Source organism: Orbicella franksi, chromosome 5 (genome assembly GCF_964199315.1).
Source record: "Orbicella franksi chromosome 5, jaOrbFran1.1, whole genome shotgun sequence".
Taxonomy (NCBI): domain Eukaryota; kingdom Metazoa; phylum Cnidaria; class Anthozoa; order Scleractinia; family Merulinidae; genus Orbicella; species Orbicella franksi.
In genome coordinates this window covers 18,859,806-18,879,314 of record NC_138149.1, presented here as the reverse complement: position 1 = coordinate 18,879,314, position 19,509 = coordinate 18,859,806, and the positions used below count along the sequence as shown (strand labels likewise).

Genomic DNA, 19,509 nt, shown 5'->3' with positions numbered 1-19,509 from the left:
GAGATGAAAAGCGAGGAATTCAACCCAGTTTAGTTCTTCAAACAACAAGGCGAGAAATGTAGTTACAATGGTGTGAAAGAAAAAGACTTTCTTTTGGGATTGCAGACGCAGTTCCAAAAAGAAATGTTTCAAACAGATGCAAACAAATTAATATGCATTAATGCCACTCACGGTACGACGTCATATGACTTCCAGCTATTCGCAGTTCTTGGTATTGACGACTACAACGAAGTCAACGAAGGTATACCTGTGGCGTGGTTCATTAGTAACGGGTGTGGACAAAACGTGGGGTAGGCCATGGCCTGGGCCAGTGGCCTAGGCCATGGTGTAGGCCATGGCCAACCCTGTGGCCTACCCTATGGTCTACCGGTGGTCAGATTTTTAACAACATAAGAGAGTCGAATGAGTAAGGTGGCATAAAATTTTATCCCTCGTGCACTAACTAACACTAACGCTAACAGTCACTAACGCCGTTCACTGCATGTTTACACTGGCACACCACTATATGTTACAAACTGGCAGTCGTATGGATTGTGGAGGCGTCATTTTGGATATTCTCAGCAACCACGTAATATCGGCCCTTCCCCCTGGGGGGGAATCCCATATATAAATGACGGGAGTGCTTGCCATGCCTTTTAGGGGTTAAAAACGCAGTTTTGGTTAGAGCTTGCCATAAGTTGCTTGGCAACGTTTTGGCAACTTTTCGTATTTTGAGCAACTTTTGTTTCGAGCAACTTTTTGCATTCTGAGCAATTTCTAGTTTTCTAGATATCGAAGCAGCTTCTAGTGCTGTAATTGGCCATATATACTTCCATATTTTAGCATGTTACAATAGACAACTTGTGAATTTCTTTAATTTTTTAAAATTTTTGTCAAAAAAAAATTAAAAAATTTTGATATTGATGCGTAGTATTTACTCATACGTATTGTGAACAAATGTATCTGGCGACGCTGGTTACAACGCAAAATTGCACAAAGATGCTTACAAATGTTACTTTTGTCGCACAGATTGCACATTTTTGCATCAGACCAAATAAAAGAAGAGAGAAACAAAAAAGTTTTGGCTTTTTTAGCAACTTTTGAGCAACTTTTGACTTTTTTGGAGCAACTTTTGAGCAACTTTTTGAGAAATTTCGGGCAACTTGTGGCAAGCCCTAGTTTTGGTACCTCTTAGGTGTTTAGCCTCAAAAAGGTCCACAGCGGGAGCTTTTGCGAAATGTGACAGGAGATAATGTCTTATGTAAGAATTGGTACCTGTTAGGGGAGAAAAAAAAAATTCAAACCACACCCGCAAAACAGGATCTTGGTACTTCTTATTAGTCTCCTCCGCAGCCATGGGGGGGAAGCGTTACGTGACGACCCTAATAACGGCTGCGGAGGAGACTAACCTCTTATGGGCTCTTTTCAAAATTTCCGACCTGCACCCCCATCTTTTTTACATGGGAGTCCCTCCCGGGCCCGTTCCCCACCTCGTAACCTGCCGTTATGGTTGATTGCTTGGCTGGGGAAGCTAGACGTCGAGGACACGAGAAATAGGATGTTTCAAGGCTGAGTGCTGTAAGGTTTGCACTGTTTCGTTCCCTCCGATGTGACTTTTTAGTATACCCCTATTAGAGGGATATAATTTTATGCCACTTTACTCGTTCGACTCTTACTGATGTTTTGTTTATGTTTTTAAAAAATCTGACCACCGGTAGGCTATTGGGTAGCGGCAGGTATATTTTGCAGGTTGCAGGTTGCAGGTTGAAATTTAATTATAACTGGAAAACCGCTGGCACTTAAAAGAAACGTACAGGTGGTGGACTTACCGTGACTGTTACATAACACTGTTTACAATCGCTCCGTGAGGTGGCTTCCACCTAAGTGCCAAATCGGCCGAAGCGATGGGAGGAGAGTATTTTAAGCGTGATCGCAATCTTCTGTTGTTGAGGGAAGACCCGAGCCAAATCTGGAATCGATGGAAACATCTGTGGAGCGGCCATCCAGATGGCTTTGAAGAGATTTCACTGGTCTCATGCGATCAGCGTGTCGATCGATAAGTAAGTACTTTTATTATATGTCTGTGTCTCACAAGGACTGGGAACTACCGAATTCACGAATTTGATTGGCTGAAATCGATATTGACCGCGGTCTGGATTTTCCCATCTAGACCGACATCTAGACCGGTTTCATTTTTCATTGAAAAAGTAGCAAACTCAAATACAAAAATGTTCACCGTTTTCTTTTATTTTCTTCTCAATCATTTATGGAAGTGCCAAAAAGCAAGTAAAGAGGACGAACAAATTTCGGCAGGTTTAAGTTAAGCTCATCCCCGTTTGCAAGCAAAATGTCAGCAAATCAGTTTCATTAAACGAACTAAAGTTTTCTTCTTTGCCATATAATAGACATCTTATTAACTGAGCTAAGTCGGTCTCTCTGGGAGAATCTTGACCTCGGTCTTGTGTACAGACCTCACTGCGTTCGGTCTGTACTCACGATTCTCAAGATTCTCCCAGACAGGTTTCCTGCTCGGTTACTAAGAGCTAAATAGCGGATCGATCGTGTTTCAATATGCGAAAGACGCGAACTACTTTAGGTAAGAACCTCTGACGAGTATATAGGTTATTAATTATTTTTAGTGCCAGCGGTTTTCCAGTTAAAATTAAATTTCAACCTGCAACCTGCAACCTGCCAACCTGCGAAATATACCTGCCGATAACGTTTTGTCCACACCAACGGATGCTTTGAAGGTCTTTTTTCAAGTTTAAGAGAACGCTGTGGCGACCTACAGGCAGAGATCTTTATGAGCGATGATGGCGATGCATATTGTAACGCCTGGATTTCTACATTTTCGCGCCCTGACAGGAAACTTTTAAATGCAGCTGACACGTCGACCGCAGCTGGCAAAGAAATGAGCATCTGAAAGACAAGGAGCAAATGGCTAAGGTATATGCTGCTCTGAAGTCGTTAGAGAATGATCCATCCGAAACGAGCTTCAGGCGTTCCTTACAGCAATTTATGGTGTGGGTCAAAGATATGTCAGAGAATTTGGCCAAGTACTTCGAGAAGGAGTACGTATTCGCAGGAAGAACGAGAGAATGGGCAGCTTGTTTTTGGATAGGATCACGCGCCAACACCAACATGTTTGTCGCGCGCTTCCACAGAACACGCAAGGAATTCTATTTCGAAAAGAAACAAAACTGTCGCGTTGATCACCTGTTATTCAAGTTCCGAAAAATAGCCCGAGAGCAGCAGCATTTGAGCAGCTCATTAAAGCTGATTAAAGCTGAGAAGAACAAAAACACCGTGAGACAACTGGAAAGTATGAAGCGGCACAAACAGGGAGAATTAGTGAAAAAGGAAGCGGTTCACAGGCAGGACGAGGATCTGTGGAATGTTGAGTCGGTCTCGAAGACAGGAACTGTACAGCATGTGAGAAGAATTAGCTCAGCTTGCTCCTGCGTGTTGAAGTGACGCTTGCAAGCACACCTTTGAATGTTCCTGTGCTGATTATGGTATAAGGGCAGTGTTATGCTCCCATATTCACGCTGTGAACATCCTCTACCCCCAAACCATAGCCACTGATGTAGAATTAGTCGATATTGCTATTAGAGTTGGAACGTGGCCTACCATATCAGGCCCCCCATATCAGACCCCAACATACAATACGAGACCCCGACCTACCATATCAGACCCCAACGTACCATATCAGACCCCGATCATATCAGGTCGGGTTTGACTGTTTTATGTGTCGTCTACTTGCAACCAGAGGGTATGGACTCCCATTAAATGACCGATTTATTCCACATAAATACATGTCATTGACTGAAATTTTAAAATGAAGTTTCACGTTTGGCCTCTCCTTAATCAAAACATTGCATACAAAGCCTGAGAAATTGTAACAAATTTTAATTCCCCCACAGGGACAAACCCTTTTATAGCTCACTTATCTACTGTAAATTACAAGGACGTAGTTAAAGTTGCTAAACATACCTCACTTATAGAAATAACCCCAGAAATAAGCTTACAGGAAGACCTAATCGGAATAATAAACGAATTGCCAGTTTACTGAACCTCTTTTATTGAAAAAAAAAAAAGAAAAAACGTTATATAACAAGTTCACGAGTCTCGCCTAAATACTAAAATCTCTCTATTCCTTTCAATTAATAGCCTCATTCGGTTGTTCATCCTCATTCGGTTGTTCCCAGTCACCCTCGAGTGGATCCCAATAATTGCCGTACCTACTCGCACAATACTGCGTACAGTAACCTGGATGTCCTGCGTCTCCGTCGTAGGAATAGAACACCAACGCACTGCCTTTTCCCGTCCCTTTGAAGCCCGGCATGTCTTTGTATAGTCGGTCACATCCCAGACACTCTCGTATGGAGTACATAACGAAATACTCCTTTCTGAAGTCGCTGGAGGCCTTTTCCCAATTGTACACTTTTGACAGCCATTGGAAGTGGACGTTTCTGCGGAAAGTGTCGCTTGCAACAATATCCTTCCACCTCCTGCACACAAGGCTTAGATTGAAAATGGCACTATCCCCATCGTTTTCCACAACGCGCTCAAAAATATTTTCTAGTACCAGATCTGGGAGGATGGTAATGTCTACAGGTTTTCCACCTAGGATGTTTGCAGAGTTTTTGCATTAGTTTCAAGAAAACACTACCGTATGAAAATGGGTATTTCTTTACTTTTCTGATCACTTTTTGGTTCTCACTAAAAAGTGCTTTCCTAATTTAGCTCCATAACTAGCGGGTTTTCGTGAGAGGGCAGTCACACTCCTTCCTCCAAGATACTATTTCTGCTAGCAAAGGAAGATCTACCGGACTAAGTAGTTTGTCAACTAATTTCACAAACCCCCACCTACAGCCTGTCCGCGTTTTAATAATAATAATAATAGTAATAATAATAATAATAATAACAACAACAATAATAATAATAATTTTAATTTATATAGCGAGTATATATATACAAAGCTCTATATCGCTTTACAGTCATGAAAGTAAAGCTAAAGGTAATAACTTAAAAGTAAATTAAGTATAATTTTTTTTGAATCATTAACCATTCTTTTTTAATTTCTCTTTTCTTCTAACCAATCAAAAATGATTAAATACCGCCAACCGTCGACGAATCATTCGAGGCCGCTTTTGTCGTTCCACTGTTGTCAGGAGGGAGGGTCTTTTTCTGCAAAGGAAATCAATTCAATATACCTAAACGCTTTTAAAATTGGCCACCGTGTGTCGCTAGCATGAGGAAATTGTAAGTTTCTTTATCACCAAAATAACTGAACTACGAGGACAAAAGATTTGTATCATGTAGTATACTTTAGCAACCCTGTGTACTTAATGCCAGGCATGACATGTTGCTAAACAAAAAACTACCCGCTGGTATCCCAAGTTCACACCTTTTTCAGTTACAAAGAAAAGCTACTATTACCGGTTTTGCATGTTATCCAAAAGGTTTCGAGTTCGTTTTCTGTTTCTTTTCAATTGTCTTGTTGCATGTTTGGTAGAGAAAGAACGATTTCAAGGGAATTCCGATTATTCTCGTGTTCTTTCGCGATACCTACCAATGTATCGTTTCCTTTCGATGGTTTCTGTAGGATCCACTCCCCCGAGTGAAATTTTCTCTGCAAGATATGAAACATGCCAAACTCTTGCTAGTTTAATAGATTGATGGTTGTGAATGACCTCATGAAAAGTCCAGGTGAATTATTAATGTACCTTCAGTTTGGATTTTCGTCTCAGCCTCCTTTTATAGGAAACACTCCCTTTCGTTTCCACATTTGATCTTGCCAAGGTCTTTTTACTGCCTTTCTTAATTTTTTTGGACAGTCTGACAGGTTCTTCTGGTAGTTTTCTTTTGTTTTTTCTGCAATTGGAGAAACATAATTTACAACAGCTATAAAAATACCCCTTCCCCCACCCCTGGAGATAAGTTATTAAAAAAGTCAAATGTGGGGTGTCACTTGTGCTTACCGGCGGAAAATTTCAATGCACTCCTGTGTGTGAATTATAACGTGAGCGATTTGGATGCGAAGGTCTTTGGTCTGACTCTGTTGAAAACCAAACAAACGAAGAAAAATTGAAATGCACATCCCATTGCCGTTATATTTGCAGTAAAGGAAACAAATGACATTGTTTGATGGCAGTGATACCTGGGTGAATGTTGGCTTCCGTTCTTCTGCAAGACATTCTGCCATCTGTGTAGAGAAACAAACAAACCAAAAAAATTCCCTATTCGACTCTAATTTCCCTGTTATGAATAGCTTTCTATTTTCCACTGGGCTGAAGGGAAATATAGAAAGCTTCAGAGACACTTATCGATTTATGAAATATCAATCTTGCTTCTGGAAAGAGCGTATATTGACAGCAAGTTGCAATACCGGAAATAGACAACCGAAATACCCGCGTTTAACAAACATCGCCGTTTTTAGCCAATTGGGCTTTTACATCGACAACTGTTTAGTTTACTACTCGACACCAAATCTGCCTCGTGTAATATAATGAAAAGTTACAAGCCTTACCTACAAATATCGAAATGAAAACGCGTAATAAAGAAGGAGGTGAGGACATAGAGAAATTTGAATCTTTGCAGGTTGTATTGAGTACTCATTCGACAGAACGGATTAGTATCTCTCTTATATAAGTGGAAACATTTAGGATATTGTGAACATAACGTACCTTGAGCACAAATAGCCCACAGCTCTGTCCATCATTCTGTATTCCATAGTCAATGCTGACTAATTTCCAAACGTTTTCATCGAGAACTGTGTTATCTTCCAATCGGCAATTCAAAAATATCCTAGCGATTACAAAAATAAAAGTAAATGGTGCACTTTTTTAACCTAAAAAAGGCAGCTTAACGAACTTCCAAGTTATTACCTTGTCTTGTGGCCAAAATCAGAGCTATCAGAGCTAGAAACGCCCATAGGGTCGTAGTAAAGTAGTTCCTTTTGCCTCATGTCCACACCCTAAATTTATCAGTTCGTGAAATGACAAAAATAGGTTCAGAAGTGACAGACACACTCACAAACTAAACAACGCAAAAGGTGACAAGTGACATTAAGAAAAAATTACAACCGCTTCGATTCTAATAATTTTCCCGAGCCTTCTGGACAAAACGTAAGTGTAACAAGAAGATCTGTTAGATCTTATAACCTCTCTTTTAAAACTTAACTGTTTGCTTAGCACTACCGTCGGAACGCAGTGCACATTCCAAAGCAGTTATTGATGATTCTTTTCTTACTGTAGACATCACATCACTTGATCAGCACAAACTGTATTATTGCACCATCAGTGGTAGCCATTAACAAATCTCCGATGACGTAATGGTCTTAATCTTTGTAGAACTTTCTTCGGGATATGTATGGGCTAGTAGTCACACAAGTCATATAATTTAATAATAAAACTCTATCCCGACCGATGTATCGATTTTGGTCACTCCAGTGACCACAGATTGAAAACGTGACAGAAAATTGGCGTTACTTTCGATGATCTCATCATTAGCCAATTATAGGCCATCTTTCAGCTCTTTTCGTCATATCCCCCCACGGGAGAATTTTGTCAAGTTAACTAATTTAGTATGCAAGCCAACGTAATGGCGGTCACCGTCGACGAAATGTTTATTTGCTCAAAATTGGGGCAAAATCTTTCGGAGATGGAAATCAGGACATTTGTAAGGATACAGAAGGTAATTTGGGGCCGGTTGCTGGCTTCTAAGGCTGAATTTATCCAGAAGTAAGCTGTATTTTCGTTTTCGTGCCGAAAGCCGTGCGATGAAATGTTATCGGCTTGTTCTGCTGTCTTGTTCTGTTTTTCTCTTGGTCTTTCTTGTAGCCCGCCGAGGCCAGTCTTTCGTCTAAATCAGTTGAAAAAAGTTCGAAAAAGATGTTCCCATTCAAGTTTAAGCTCTCAGGCGATAATTCTGGAGATTTTTGGCCGAAACGTTCGGCTTTGTTATGTTCGTGTTTTTCGGTTGCTATGGGCGACCGTTGCTTCCTTTGTTAGGTCAAGTCTGGGGAGTGAGGTCACCAAAAAATGGTTTTGTTCGATTTCGCCGAAATTTTAACACAATAAGGCTGGATTGTTAACGAATAGATTTACCGCCTGCCGATGTGTGGTAGCTATTAACGCTGAAGTGTTATATTGCTTCGAAGTCAGGGTTTTGAAGAGATTTTTTTGCAACGTGTGGGTTCGGCGTGATTTTGTAATCGGAGGTTTTTGTTGACCCCGAAGGAAAAAATATCCGGAAAAGGTCATTTCATCGACGATTCAAAGGAATATAAATATGTATATGTTCCGAGCTAAATTTCTGCTGAAAAAATATAATTTTTGACGAACGCTGGGTTTTTAATTTTTTCCCGCGAAAGATGAGATTTATTAATGTTTCAACAGCTTTTGGCGAGTAAACATCACAGGTTGCGTGATTCAAAATTTGGCCGAGTGGAAGCTTGGGTCTGGTCGCAGACAAAACTGCGAAAAAAAAAAACCACGGGTAAACCATGAACCGCGCTCGGCCCATGGCCGCGCGGTTAATTATTACCTATTGTCACGGGTTTGCTGTTTAATTACCTTTTGATATCATGGGTGCAAAGTACGCTCACTTTTGTGGTGTGTGTATTTTTTTTCCCTTTTTAATTTTGAAACGGCTCGCGAATTCCTAGTTCTCCAAGCAATCACAAGAGTTTGAGTATACGTTTTCAAGAACGTATTATTTCTGCTGGATTTATTGACAGAAGACTCTTTACAATGCTACTTTTTTGTAAAAAAGACTCCAAAGCTGAGTCAGCAGTCAAATCTTGTAAAATACGTAGCCATAATTCGTGAATGAACTGGAAACGTATGCAGCTCTTGTGAGATGCAAACGAGAATCCGCTCCAGTCTATCACATGCGTGTGATCGTTATTGATGTTTAGAGCTAGCAATCAATGGCGTTTAGAGGTAGTTAAATCAAGCCTGGAGCGCTTGTTCTTGTCAACCCATCTTCTTCTGTGACCGTCCATTTTGAAATTTAGACGCCATCTTGGAATTTGCGAAGTTTCGCTTGTGATATTATATAAAAACACTGAACTTTTAAGCTGAAATTACGGAGTATTTTGTCACTCATACATATATAAAAAAAGAAAACTTACCCCCAAGCACCAATGACGGTTTTTTATGTTTATTAGAAACAAAAGCAAGTCCACTTTGTCTAACTTTCCCTAAAGTGCGTAAAATATATATCTTAGACAAACAAATGTTCTCATTAGTACGTACAGTGTATACTGTACGGCGAACGAAAGCAAACATCCTAGCGATGAACAAGTTAGATTTCCAAACCAAACTCCACAAGTTGTATGTCCCCTTTACTGCTTGCCTAGTTGTTGCTGTATGAACCGACAGTGTATGTGCGGAAAAGCATGCTCGTGATGTCTTTATAAAACTTGAAGAGTGGAACTGCAATTTACCTTTGAACGCCGTATGGAAGGTAATTCCTTCCCTTCACGCAGAAACGATTCCAGTTTCGTCCAGAAGAAGGAGTCGTAAACGATAATATTCTTGAATTCTTATTAGATCAAACACAAAGTATCCCAATAAAGGAAGTGTGTCATTGAGATACCAAAGTGCATGCATGAAAGTTTTGTTACCTCAGTTTTGCAGGCCTCCTCGAGGAATGCCATAAAGTAGTTAACAACCTAACAAAGGGAAAATAAATCTTTCAAAACTGAATTAACGTAACGAACAAAAGAATGAGCTTCCTAGCTAGAAAACGTGAGCAAAAAGGTACCAATAGTAGAAGTAGATTGCATAAATGAACGAACAAACACGCAAGCAAATGAGAGAACAAACAAAACAAACTGAACGACGAATGGAGTGATAAGTCGTTTTTACCTCATCGTTTAGCCAGCCACTGGTTTGGTCACTGCTTTGCTCACTGCTTGCTGCCATATGTATGGTGTTGAAGCTTTTTCCAGTTATGGGAATGTTGTATCGCCACGCTAAAATTTCGTCAGTTTTCTTTGAATCAATGGAGTTCCACAAGGCATTTATCTGGACCAGTAATAATTCTGTTAGTAGATTGTATATTTCGGTAACAGCCATCACGGACACAACAGGAAAAGACAATGGAATATGTATGTCTTAAATAGAGCCGTATTGCTCTTGAGTTATTGCTTTGGCTGAAATAGCCAATAGAAGCAATCGCGATAGGACCTCCTTCCTGTTGGAAAAGAAAAAGAAAAATGAATCTGCACTAGAGATGGCACAGCCATTCATTTTGTGTGATTTACCTCATCTGCGCATTTATCTTTTACTTCTGAATCACCAATGGTACAGGTTGTTTTGCCTGCAAGTCCTGACATGAAAATAATTCATTTGAGCTATACACATCAGAACAAAGCATTACACAGTATGTATTATGTCGCGGTCGTCCAAACACACGCTGATCATTATATGTCATCGAAAAATGACAAATGTCATTGTGTTTTACTATAACAATGGCGTATGCAACTTTCCCCTTTACTGGCCTATGGAAATATGACTTCTGAAGCTAATCAATGTAGCTATATACCTGTCAGCTAGTGAGTTCACCTTTTGATATATGAGATACAAGGAGGATTTATTGCAATGGAATCTGCTGGAATACCTTCCGCTTTGGTGGTTTTATCGGCCTCTGGCTCCAAACTAACGTAGTGATTTTCACTCAGGTGTCCCAACAGGATTGGAGCTCCTTGTTGGTTTTTGGTCTCCACAACAACCTCATAGCAGTCTCCCTCATGGCTTGTAACCACTCGAATTGTTTTTTCGAGGGCATTGGCCAGAGCAACAAGGACAATGTGATCACCCCATGTGCGATCCTTACTCATGTTTGTCAAATAGGTATCCAAGTCATTATTCGGCACGAATGAAGAGATGTCATCATTGGAAATCTGAAAGACAGTGCAACCAGTAATAGAGATTGTTAAAGGATCTGATTTATCACCAGTACAATCCAACAAAAATGTTACGGAGTACAAGTATATGACGACTTACACCAGGTACACCATTCCTCAAAGTTTCTACAGACAGCTTCCTCAGGTCAGAGTGATTGAGTCCTTTTTCCCCTAGGCGCTCCAGCTGGTCTGCGATGGCGTGGAATAAACAATTCCCGTCACTGGGTATTTCATTCCTCATATGTAGGCCCGAACTACGAATGTGTTCAGTCAAGCGTCTCTGGTTTTCTTGGACCGCTTTGTTTTCCAGTAGTGACTGTTTTACGGCCTCCCTCATGTCGTGGAGGAAACGCTGGTAAGAACCTTAAACACATATTACGAAGAAAGGTTACTTCAACCAGGGTGAAATATGTACCTTCAAATAAGCTGCGTTGTCATAAACGGGCACAACACTCCATCTACCTACGTATAGTAATAGAAACACTAAGATCATACCAGCCAAGTGTTTGTTTCCTTGATTTTCTGTCTTTTGGGCAGGCTTCTTAAAAAAAAAGAAACAGACGAGAATCTTTGTTACAATAACAAGCACTGTTTTGTCTTACATTGTATCAGTTACGCTTACTGAAGTTTTTCACGAACAGAAAGACAATCATCACTTCGTATAGCACCTAATTTCTAGTGATATCAATTAAAATTGCGCTATTTAAATTTCGGTTAACTGAGCAGATTTACCTCTTGAGAACTATTGGGCATTGTGGGAAGACTAACATTATCGTTACTGTCTGTTGCGTGTGTATGGGCGTTGCGTGCAGAACTCTGCTGCGAGGACGAATTTTCGTCAGGACTTGATGTAGTAGTGGAGGTGGGTGTTGTTGCCAAGAAACTGTCTCTTGATTGCCGCTCACTTTCGAGGGGGGTTCTCTGTAGAATAAGACTTCCGTGTTCATCTGCCTGGAGGCTTCTGTGTGGCCCTATTTGGGCTCGAAAAACCGTTTCTAGTTTCTTCCTATAGACTTCGTTGATTTTAATGTTGTTCGCATGTAATTTTAGACGCATCATGAACAGATGATTTCCCGGGAGCATCATATTAAATGAATAGTTGGAACGATTTATACTGTTGTGGAGCTGCTCCTCTACCTCAGTGTTGACGACCGCGTTGAGCTCGGGAACCAGGGTGACCAGACGAAGTAAGTCGCTTGGACTCGTAGAATTCCTCTCATGAAAGCGATCGAACAGGGAGTAGCGCTCCGACACACCAGTAACGGGGTGTAATTCTTCTTCAAATGACTCGGAACCAAATCGAAATGCTCTTGGGATGAGCGCACCTTGAACCCAGGGCAAATGGCGGATCAAACTTCCCTCCTTGGCGGAATTGATGTTATCTTCTGTAGGCGGAAACAATCTCCCTTCGTTTGGTCTAAAAAACCTCGAGATCGTGCTATTGGCATGTGCTGCAAGGCGCTGTGGTATGTCAGATATGCTTATGGAAGGAGGATATTTTAATGATCGAAGCATATCCACGTAGTCTCTTGCGCTTTCCCCTCGTACAACGAACTTGATGCAATACACCACCATGTGTGGACATGATGCTGATGCCCATCCTCCTAAATTACGGAATAGTAAAACTTGAATTAGTCACTTTAGTGCAAAAGTACGTTATCGAAGCCTTCGAACGTTAGTAAGATTATAAGTTTCGTCGTTAATAGATCTCAAGATGATGAACATTTTCAAGGACAACAGGAAAATTCTTTTTGTTATTAGCGTTACAAATGTTGCGTTGCTAATGCGGTGGCGTTCTAAAGAATCATCTCTTGCAGGCGTAGTCATCTACATACCTCTTTTGAGCCAGTGGCATGATGGTGCCATGGATAGCGACAGGGTAAAGTTGCTTGTGGTGTTATTTGAACTACATTGGCAGTGCGGAAGTGTAAAAAATGTTGCTGTCTTCAAATCAAGAATGAGTTAATTGTCATGCCACCTTAGTAATGTTGTGTACTTACCCGATGCGCCCCAAATTTTGGAGAAAATCTTCCGGAAGTTTTCAGGAATTCCCAGTTTCGTTCTCAAGTACGAGATGCATTCAGCCTTTGACATCCGGGAAGAACCAGTGGCGCCGTGATTGCGGCATATAGCTTGCAGTGTTTTCACCTGGTACACACATAAGCGATGGGAAAAAAAAAGTTGCATTGATATTGAATAGTATTTCATAACTTCGTTTCATGAAAGGAGCAACAAGACCGATTAGTAATTTGAGCCTGTGTTATAGGTTTATGAAGTCGTTTACTGAGCATGTTCCTCAAATGAATTCAAAAGATTCTATAGAAGGGGACCGCCTTTTTGCCAATTACGTAAAAAGCATAACAAGTTCGTCGTTCACGATACCTTCACTTACTTAAGAGCGACGGTCCTTTGAACTAATTATGGAAGTGAACATATTACTTTGCGTTACCTGAGCAAAGTGCATCATTTCCAGTAAGTCCTCTTCCGAAGGAGTCGTCTGGAGAGCAGCTTGTTCGTCCTCAGACTCGTCGTTCGTGTCTGCACCTAAATCTTGAGGAGAAGTACGATGGCACTTCCTGTGTTCAGTGTTATAAGCCATGCCACTTTTTCTACAGTTCGGCCCAATCCAGGGTGCCCAGAAAGAGTAGCTTGGTTTTACCGTGTAAGGGTTCCTACTTTGATCTGAATATAGAGAGGTGTAGGATAAATATTGTCATTAATTCCTGTAACACTTGTCCTTTACTTCATGCAACTTGACTAGAGAATATTTTTAGACGCATAGACAGCAAAGGAAATAGGTTTGTACAGGTACCTCTTATTAGTCCGCGAGCCATTATCGAGAGTTCTATCTGTCGCCAGAATGCTTCAATGTCGACCGTGTCGTTCGCGTCTTTTAACGCAGGAATCTCTAGGTCGTCAACTAGGACAGAAATGCACATTAATGGGTAAGTAAAGCTATAGGGGAAGGACTGTACGTGGTCTACTATTGTACTGCCGATGATAACTGGACGTTTGCAATGTGTAACTAACACTAAGCAAAAAATTCTGTACAGTACTACTAAGAATAATGGAATTTAAGCGTACTTACGAGCCATAGAAAAGCATCCTTTCTTGCGTAAGTCCCAGACAAGTATCGGTGGATAATAACCACAACGAGAGCAAAAAAATTCATAGCCATGATCACTGAGGGCCTCAAAATGAAGGTAGCCGTTCCTAAACACGTTGTCACTAACATCGATTTGCAATGTGTTGCGTAAAACCGCTGCAGTTCTTCCAATAACAAAATTTCGGAATGCAAATATGTTGTTTCAAAGGCAACAGGAACATAACTGTTTCTTAACTTTATAGTTTGCTTCAAAACCTCAAGCATACTGAACCTAACAGACAGCTTGTTTTGCCTAATGAAAGGTAATCGTAGAAAAAGTAGTCGGCGCATATAAATGATGATGATGATGACGGTGACGATGAAGATGATGATGACGATGATACTGATGGTGAGAAGAATGAGCATAGCAATAACAGTAGTATCAATAATAACAATAACACAATAATAGTGAGAGAACGTTAAAACACAGGCAACATCCTCACCCTAAGGTGCACAGTTTTGAAATTTCGCTTGGGAAATCCTCGTTTGGCTAGTAACTTACCTTTACATATTCTCTCATAAAAAGCATAAGACTGATGCTGAAAATGTGCCTGTCTCAAAGTTGTGAAGACCATCATCAAACTCCTGATACCTGTACATCACCTGGCAGTTATCACACCTCTTGTAGTATGTACAGACATCTGCAATTCACGGCAGGATTTATTTAATCAGTTAATAGATCAGCAACAGATGAAAGGTCTGCATAACTCGAACCTTTAATGGAAGTAAACAAGTTTCAAACTATCGGGATTTTGAATTGTGGAGGATAAACTTTAAACAAGGAAATCAAGATTAACGAAAATAAGGGGTAGGCGCGATTGGAATCACAGAGGCCGCAAGCTATCTGAAGTCAACATGTAGGTGAGTGATACAATATGATATGAATACCTGAGATGCCCTTTATTCAAAGACCACTGTTCCCTTTTATGATAATAAAATACTTCGTCGCGCTTAACCATCCGTTGACTACATGTACCGAATCTATACATTTCGCTTTCGTTATTTTCTGACCACAAAGGGCTTATTTTGTTTAGCACACCCAAAAAATATGCACTTGCCTATTTTTTTACGTTTCAGACATAAAAATTAAATGACATACCAGTTTTGCATGTTGTTATCCCTATAATGATAGCTCTTCCAGTAATTTTGATAGGCTCGCTTAAAGGATTTTTGCAGCAATGGCACTCGATCTCCTTCGGTACCAATACAGACGGAAAGTCGTCGTTATCGTTTCGGTGGATTGCTGTTGGTATTTTTTCAAGATGTCAATTGGTAAATGATAACATCCTCCAGTGCCTTTCCAGTAGGGGGATACAAACACCCTGCTGCAAGTGAGGGTTCTTGACTATCGGCCACTCCATCGCCTGTTTCAATCTCATCCTCGCTTACCTGTGGGCTCTGTCGAAGCAAAGCACCGTCCTGTTGATACAAGAACCATTTTGACACTGCCTTGTGGATGCAGGACACTTTTGCCCTGCTACATGCGCAAGACCACTTTGCCGTTTGTGTGTCATATGACACGACCACACGACCAAATCTTGACCAATAGTGCACCCCACCATCATACACCGAAAGGTAAACCAATCTCCCAGATTTCGTACTGTCTTCATGCTCAAACCGAACAACCAGGGGACTGCCAGCGTCGCAGGCCTTTTGCCGATGCGATAATAGCGCCTTCTTTCGCTTTTCGGTTATCCACTTCAGTCGACCACCAGCAATTTCTTCGAGTGAGTTATCACGAAGTTCAACGGGTATTTTAAAGGGGAGTGCATACTGTGCACTTTGCAGATGGATGCACTCGAAAGAGGATGACCACTTTGCCTAGCTACTCTGGCAGCGTCCATGCATTCATTAATCTCGCACGAACTCGGGACTGGTATGGCGTCGTGAGGAGTATGAGTCTTATGTGCACAATGAATTGGATGCATAGTTCCCGAAAAAGTGCGGCTTATCATGAAAATTCCCCTTTCGAAATCAACACAAATTCCTTTCAGATATCGGCCTGGACCAACAACAGGATCCAATTTACGTTTGTGTTGATCCCGTAAGTGGCGCTGCAAAGCTTTGGTATTGGGATAACCCTTCGAACACTCGGGACAAATGCATCTAATATTTCCCACTGGTGGCACCATTTTTCCTTGTAGGTTCTGAAACGTAATATTTTCACCTGTGACAGTATCGGACTCCTGTTTCGAGGGAGTGACCTTTTCTTTCAATAAACTGTTAAAATGAACGATTATGGCGGTTTTTCTGTCGAAAATCCGCGAACAGTGACAACAATGCCAGTGGCCACGATTGACAAGAACTTTTCCGGAAGACTTCGCACACCTAAGGATGCACTTTAGCATTGCTTTATCTGCAAGGGAAAAAAAATATATGGCAAAGAATGACCTTTCGGTTTTAAGAAGGTCGCGGCATACAATGAAGAACAGAAAGAAGTCATTATCCAAAGTTTGCCACAGTAACAGGCAAGGAAACTTGGGTGCGTAGCGGGGTGCTAAGAACGTAAACGATGTTTATAGTTGTATTTGTTCCCTACAAGGCGGATAACGTTCGCCGGGAGAAGGAATTTCTTCATTCTCATCATCGCCTATTTATAAGTGCCAATAAGATATTCATTTAATTAAAGAGAGGCCTGATAAGGAGTCTGGGTTTTTGTCGAGGGTCGAGGGTCGAGGGTACTATGTCGAGGGTCGAGGGTACCATGTCGAGGGTATTAAAACATGAAATAAGATAAATAAAAAATAAAATAATGGTTAACTCAAATATAAAATAATAATTAATAATAAAACAAGAAGATCTGTTAGATCTTATAACCGCGCTTTTAAAATTTAACTGTTTTCTTAGTACTACAGTCGCAACGCAGTGCATATTCCAAAGCAATCTCTGATGATTCATTGATTACTGTAGACATCACAGCACTTGATCAACACAAACTCTATTATTGCACCATCAGTCGTAGCCGTTGTGACATCTCCGATGACGTAATAGTCTTAATCTGGAACTTTCTTCGGGATATGTACGGGCATGAAGATACGAACACTATTACAAACCGCTTTCTTTCTTTAAAGTCACGATTAAATTTAATTGGTTTTTTCCCTTGAGTTAAGGGTTAGCAAAGAAGTCACACAAGTCACATAATTCAAGAATTGCGTTATCTACGGCTATCTTTAGTACGGTGGTTATTTCCCTATCAATGACGTAATCTTTGCACGTTCTGACAAGTTCTTTGCTTGGCTTGCAAATATTTAATTTTCCTTCCGATCTATGAACTCGCTGCGATGAAACAGCCAAAGGATTTACTTCATTTGCCTAAAACCGCAAGAAATACTGGGAAAATTACAAATAAATTAATGACCGTCGCTTCTGCCGAAATAAACTTGCAAAGTAAACACGATCTTATTTGTCACGTAGCGAAAGTGAAAGCTGCAACGTCAGCGCATTCCATGGCTGACGTAATACCTTTTTTCAGCGTATTTATTATTCCCTTTAAATCCAACGGTTTGATAGAAAAAAAAAAGAAAATATTTTACCCACAAAAAAGAAAACAATATCCGTAAAATTGTCCGTGTATTTATGTTTTAACAGCTTCTGGCGGAAAAACATCACACGTTGCGTGACTCAAAGTTTGGCCGAGCGGAGGTCTGCGTCTGGTCACCGACAAAAAAAAAAAAAATAAACCACGGGTAAACCTAGAACCGCGCTCGGCCCATGGCCGCGCGGTTAATAAAATAATAATTAGATAAAAAATAATAATATGTTTCTAAAAATAGAATAAAAAACAATTGAACACTTTGTGGTGATATCGTTGACGTTAATTATGTTTGATATTATGTTTGATCGAAAGATCTTCGGAAGTCTTCGGGAATCTTCGGAACATTTTAGAAAATGTTCAGAAAGTTTCGTATGCCCTTCGGACGGACAACACTCTGAAAATCTTCTATAGGTGGTCGGAATTCATCGGAAAATCGTCAAAAACTTCGTTCTTGGTGTGTTTATAAAACGAACAAAATTATACACGATGCAAGAATTTTTCTCCTCGTGTTCAACTCGATATCTCAAGAGTTCGCTAATCGCACTCGTGAGATATGGAGTTTAGCCTGCGAACAGGCTCCCGAGTGGGGTTACGCGAGCTTAGCAAGCTTAGCTGCGAACGCAAGCACTTGATGACGAGTTCAACACTTGATGACGAGTGCTCCACTACTCCACTACTCCACTACTCCACTACTCCACTACTCCACTACTCCACTACTCCACTACTCCACTACTCCACTACTCCACTACTCCACTGCGTAGCTGGCGATATTTTTGTGTTTTAAAGCGCGTACAAGGTACAAGCTTGACAACCATGCAAATGGGGTCTCAAATTAAACAAAGGCCTTTCACAAGTTACACGTTGTCAAGTGTGAACAACGCGGGGTCAACGCGTGATTTCGTTGTATTTGTTCTGGCCTATTGGCGTAATCCAAATGTCAAGGAACATGTTTGAACTCAAGACCATAAAATGTTGCGACCATATTGGGACACATTTTAATGTTACATTTGATTTACCGACGGAATATGTCGACAAGTCACGCTGCTTGCCAGTAGTGCTTTGACATACATATGCCATATCACAACATGTGATTGGCTGCGGCAAATTGCCAAACAAATATAGGGGAGTGGCGTGTTAGAATACCTAGTCGCGATTTCCGGTGTTGTTGAACAACTCAATTGCTTCAAACAGCATAAGTCGATATCTTCATTCGATTTCCCACGTTGCAAGGACAGTAGTCTCATTCGAAGTTTAGATATTTAGAGAATATGGATTCCCCGTCGAAGACATACTCAGAGGCCGTGAAAGGACAGGCCTCAAATGCATGGTGGAGGAGGTACCAGGAAGAGGACGAGGAGCAGGCAATGTTAATTGCCATGGAAAAATCAAGAGAAATTGTTTATAAGGTAACTGTCGTCCTAGTTGTCTGGCTAAGATGTGCTTTATTTCAGGGCAAATCCCGAGAAGGATAATCTGTTTTGTTAAGGATGGCTTATGCAGTGTGCAAAATACAATATAATACTGTTCTTAAATTGTGGTCCTTGTGTTTGTAGGTGGATAGTTCAAGTGATGATGGAGCTTCGGATTCAAAAGCAGGATTTAGCGGCATGTCTAAAAAGGAGGACAAGCGTGTTAGGGTGAGTCCGTTTTGACTGCGTTTTATTTTCGATTTTATTTGTTGGAATCTTTAATTTTTAGACCTAAATTCTAGGTCTCTTGTCAAAGGAGATATGTTAGGAAATTGTGTCAAAAATGTTTTCGAAATTTTGTCGAAAATTGTCTCGAAGGAACTTGAGGGGTCCAAGCGGTATTTGTAAATCGCCACTCATGCATTGTGCGACAGTGTTTTGTTCCGATTTATATGATCGGTGACTTTCCTGTGCGAAAATGCGAGATCACTCACCAGACGAAAACAAGCACACTTGACTTGTC

At 40.8% G+C, this 19,509-nt stretch overlaps 4 protein-coding genes and 1 pseudogene across 6 annotated transcripts in view; 1 reads left to right on the top strand and 4 right to left on the bottom strand.

Annotated features, from left to right (window-relative positions):
* Positions 1 to 19,509, top strand: part of LOC145487527 (uncharacterized) — a 572,009-nt gene that overhangs the window by 81,884 nt on the left and 470,616 nt on the right. The window lies entirely within an intron of this gene.
* Positions 2,733 to 6,948, bottom strand: LOC145487540 (uncharacterized). Of its 2 annotated transcripts, XM_081466364.1 has the most exons (7): positions 6,669 to 6,947; positions 6,143 to 6,187; positions 5,964 to 6,040; positions 5,709 to 5,856; positions 5,555 to 5,614; positions 5,100 to 5,169; positions 2,734 to 4,605 (listed from the first exon to the last, which is right to left on the bottom strand). In XM_081466364.1, the coding sequence occupies exons 2-7, from the start codon at positions 6,185 to 6,187 to the stop codon at positions 4,139 to 4,141; spliced, it is 867 nt and encodes a 288-aa protein (XP_081322490.1). In that variant the 5' UTR covers positions 6,669 to 6,947; the 3' UTR covers positions 2,734 to 4,138. The 2 variants fall into 2 exon arrangements, with proteins under 2 accessions (XP_081322489.1, XP_081322490.1); XM_081466363.1 differs by having other exon boundaries at positions 2,733 to 4,605; positions 5,964 to 6,187; positions 6,669 to 6,948.
* Positions 7,024 to 12,472, bottom strand: LOC145487517 (uncharacterized). 2 transcript variants are annotated; one of them, XM_081466336.1, is made up of 5 exons: positions 11,630 to 12,472; positions 11,393 to 11,438; positions 10,998 to 11,260; positions 10,612 to 10,894; positions 7,024 to 10,320 (listed from the first exon to the last, which is right to left on the bottom strand). In XM_081466336.1, exons 1-5 carry the CDS (start codon positions 12,470 to 12,472, stop codon positions 10,238 to 10,240), a joined length of 1,518 nt encoding a protein of 505 aa, XP_081322462.1. In that variant the 3' UTR covers positions 7,024 to 10,237. The 2 variants fall into 2 exon arrangements, with proteins under 2 accessions (XP_081322462.1, XP_081322463.1); XM_081466337.1 differs by having other exon boundaries at positions 10,235 to 10,894.
* LOC145487577 (uncharacterized) lies at positions 12,848 to 13,497 on the bottom strand. The gene is made up of 2 exons (XM_081466404.1): positions 13,347 to 13,497; positions 12,848 to 13,045 (listed from the first exon to the last, which is right to left on the bottom strand). The coding sequence occupies exons 1-2, from the start codon at positions 13,494 to 13,496 to the stop codon at positions 12,860 to 12,862; spliced, it is 336 nt and encodes a 111-aa protein (XP_081322530.1). The 5' UTR covers position 13,497; the 3' UTR covers positions 12,848 to 12,859.
* On the bottom strand, positions 15,290 to 16,680 carry LOC145487531 (uncharacterized; annotated as a pseudogene).

Coding starts and splice junctions, on each gene's coding strand:
- LOC145487540 (XM_081466363.1), bottom strand. CDS start 6,187: ATGGCAGAATGTCTTGCAGAAGAACGGAAGCCAACATTCACCCAGGTA. Junction 5,615..5,708: donor GACGAAAATCCAAACTGAAG/GTACATTAATAA, acceptor CATATCTTGCAG/AGAAAATTTCACTCGGGGGA. Junction 5,170..5,554: donor CGAAAGGAAACGATACATTG/GTAGGTATCGCG, acceptor TTTCCTTTGCAG/AAAAAGACCCTCCCTCCTGA.
- LOC145487517 (XM_081466336.1), bottom strand. CDS start 12,472: ATGGTGGTGTATTGCATCAAGTTCGTTGTACGAGGGGAAAGCGCAAGA. Junction 11,439..11,629: donor TGCCCAATAGTTCTCAAGAG/GTAAATCTGCTC, acceptor TTTTTTTTTAAG/AAGCCTGCCCAAAAGACAGA. Junction 11,261..11,392: donor AGGAAACAAACACTTGGCTG/GTATGATCTTAG, acceptor TATGTGTTTAAG/GTTCTTACCAGCGTTTCCTC.
- LOC145487577 (XM_081466404.1), bottom strand. CDS start 13,496: ATGGCTTATAACACTGAACACAGGAAGTGCCATCGTACTTCTCCTCAA. Junction 13,046..13,346: donor AAATGATGCACTTTGCTCAG/GTAACGCAAAGT, acceptor TGTGTGTACCAG/GTGAAAACACTGCAAGCTAT.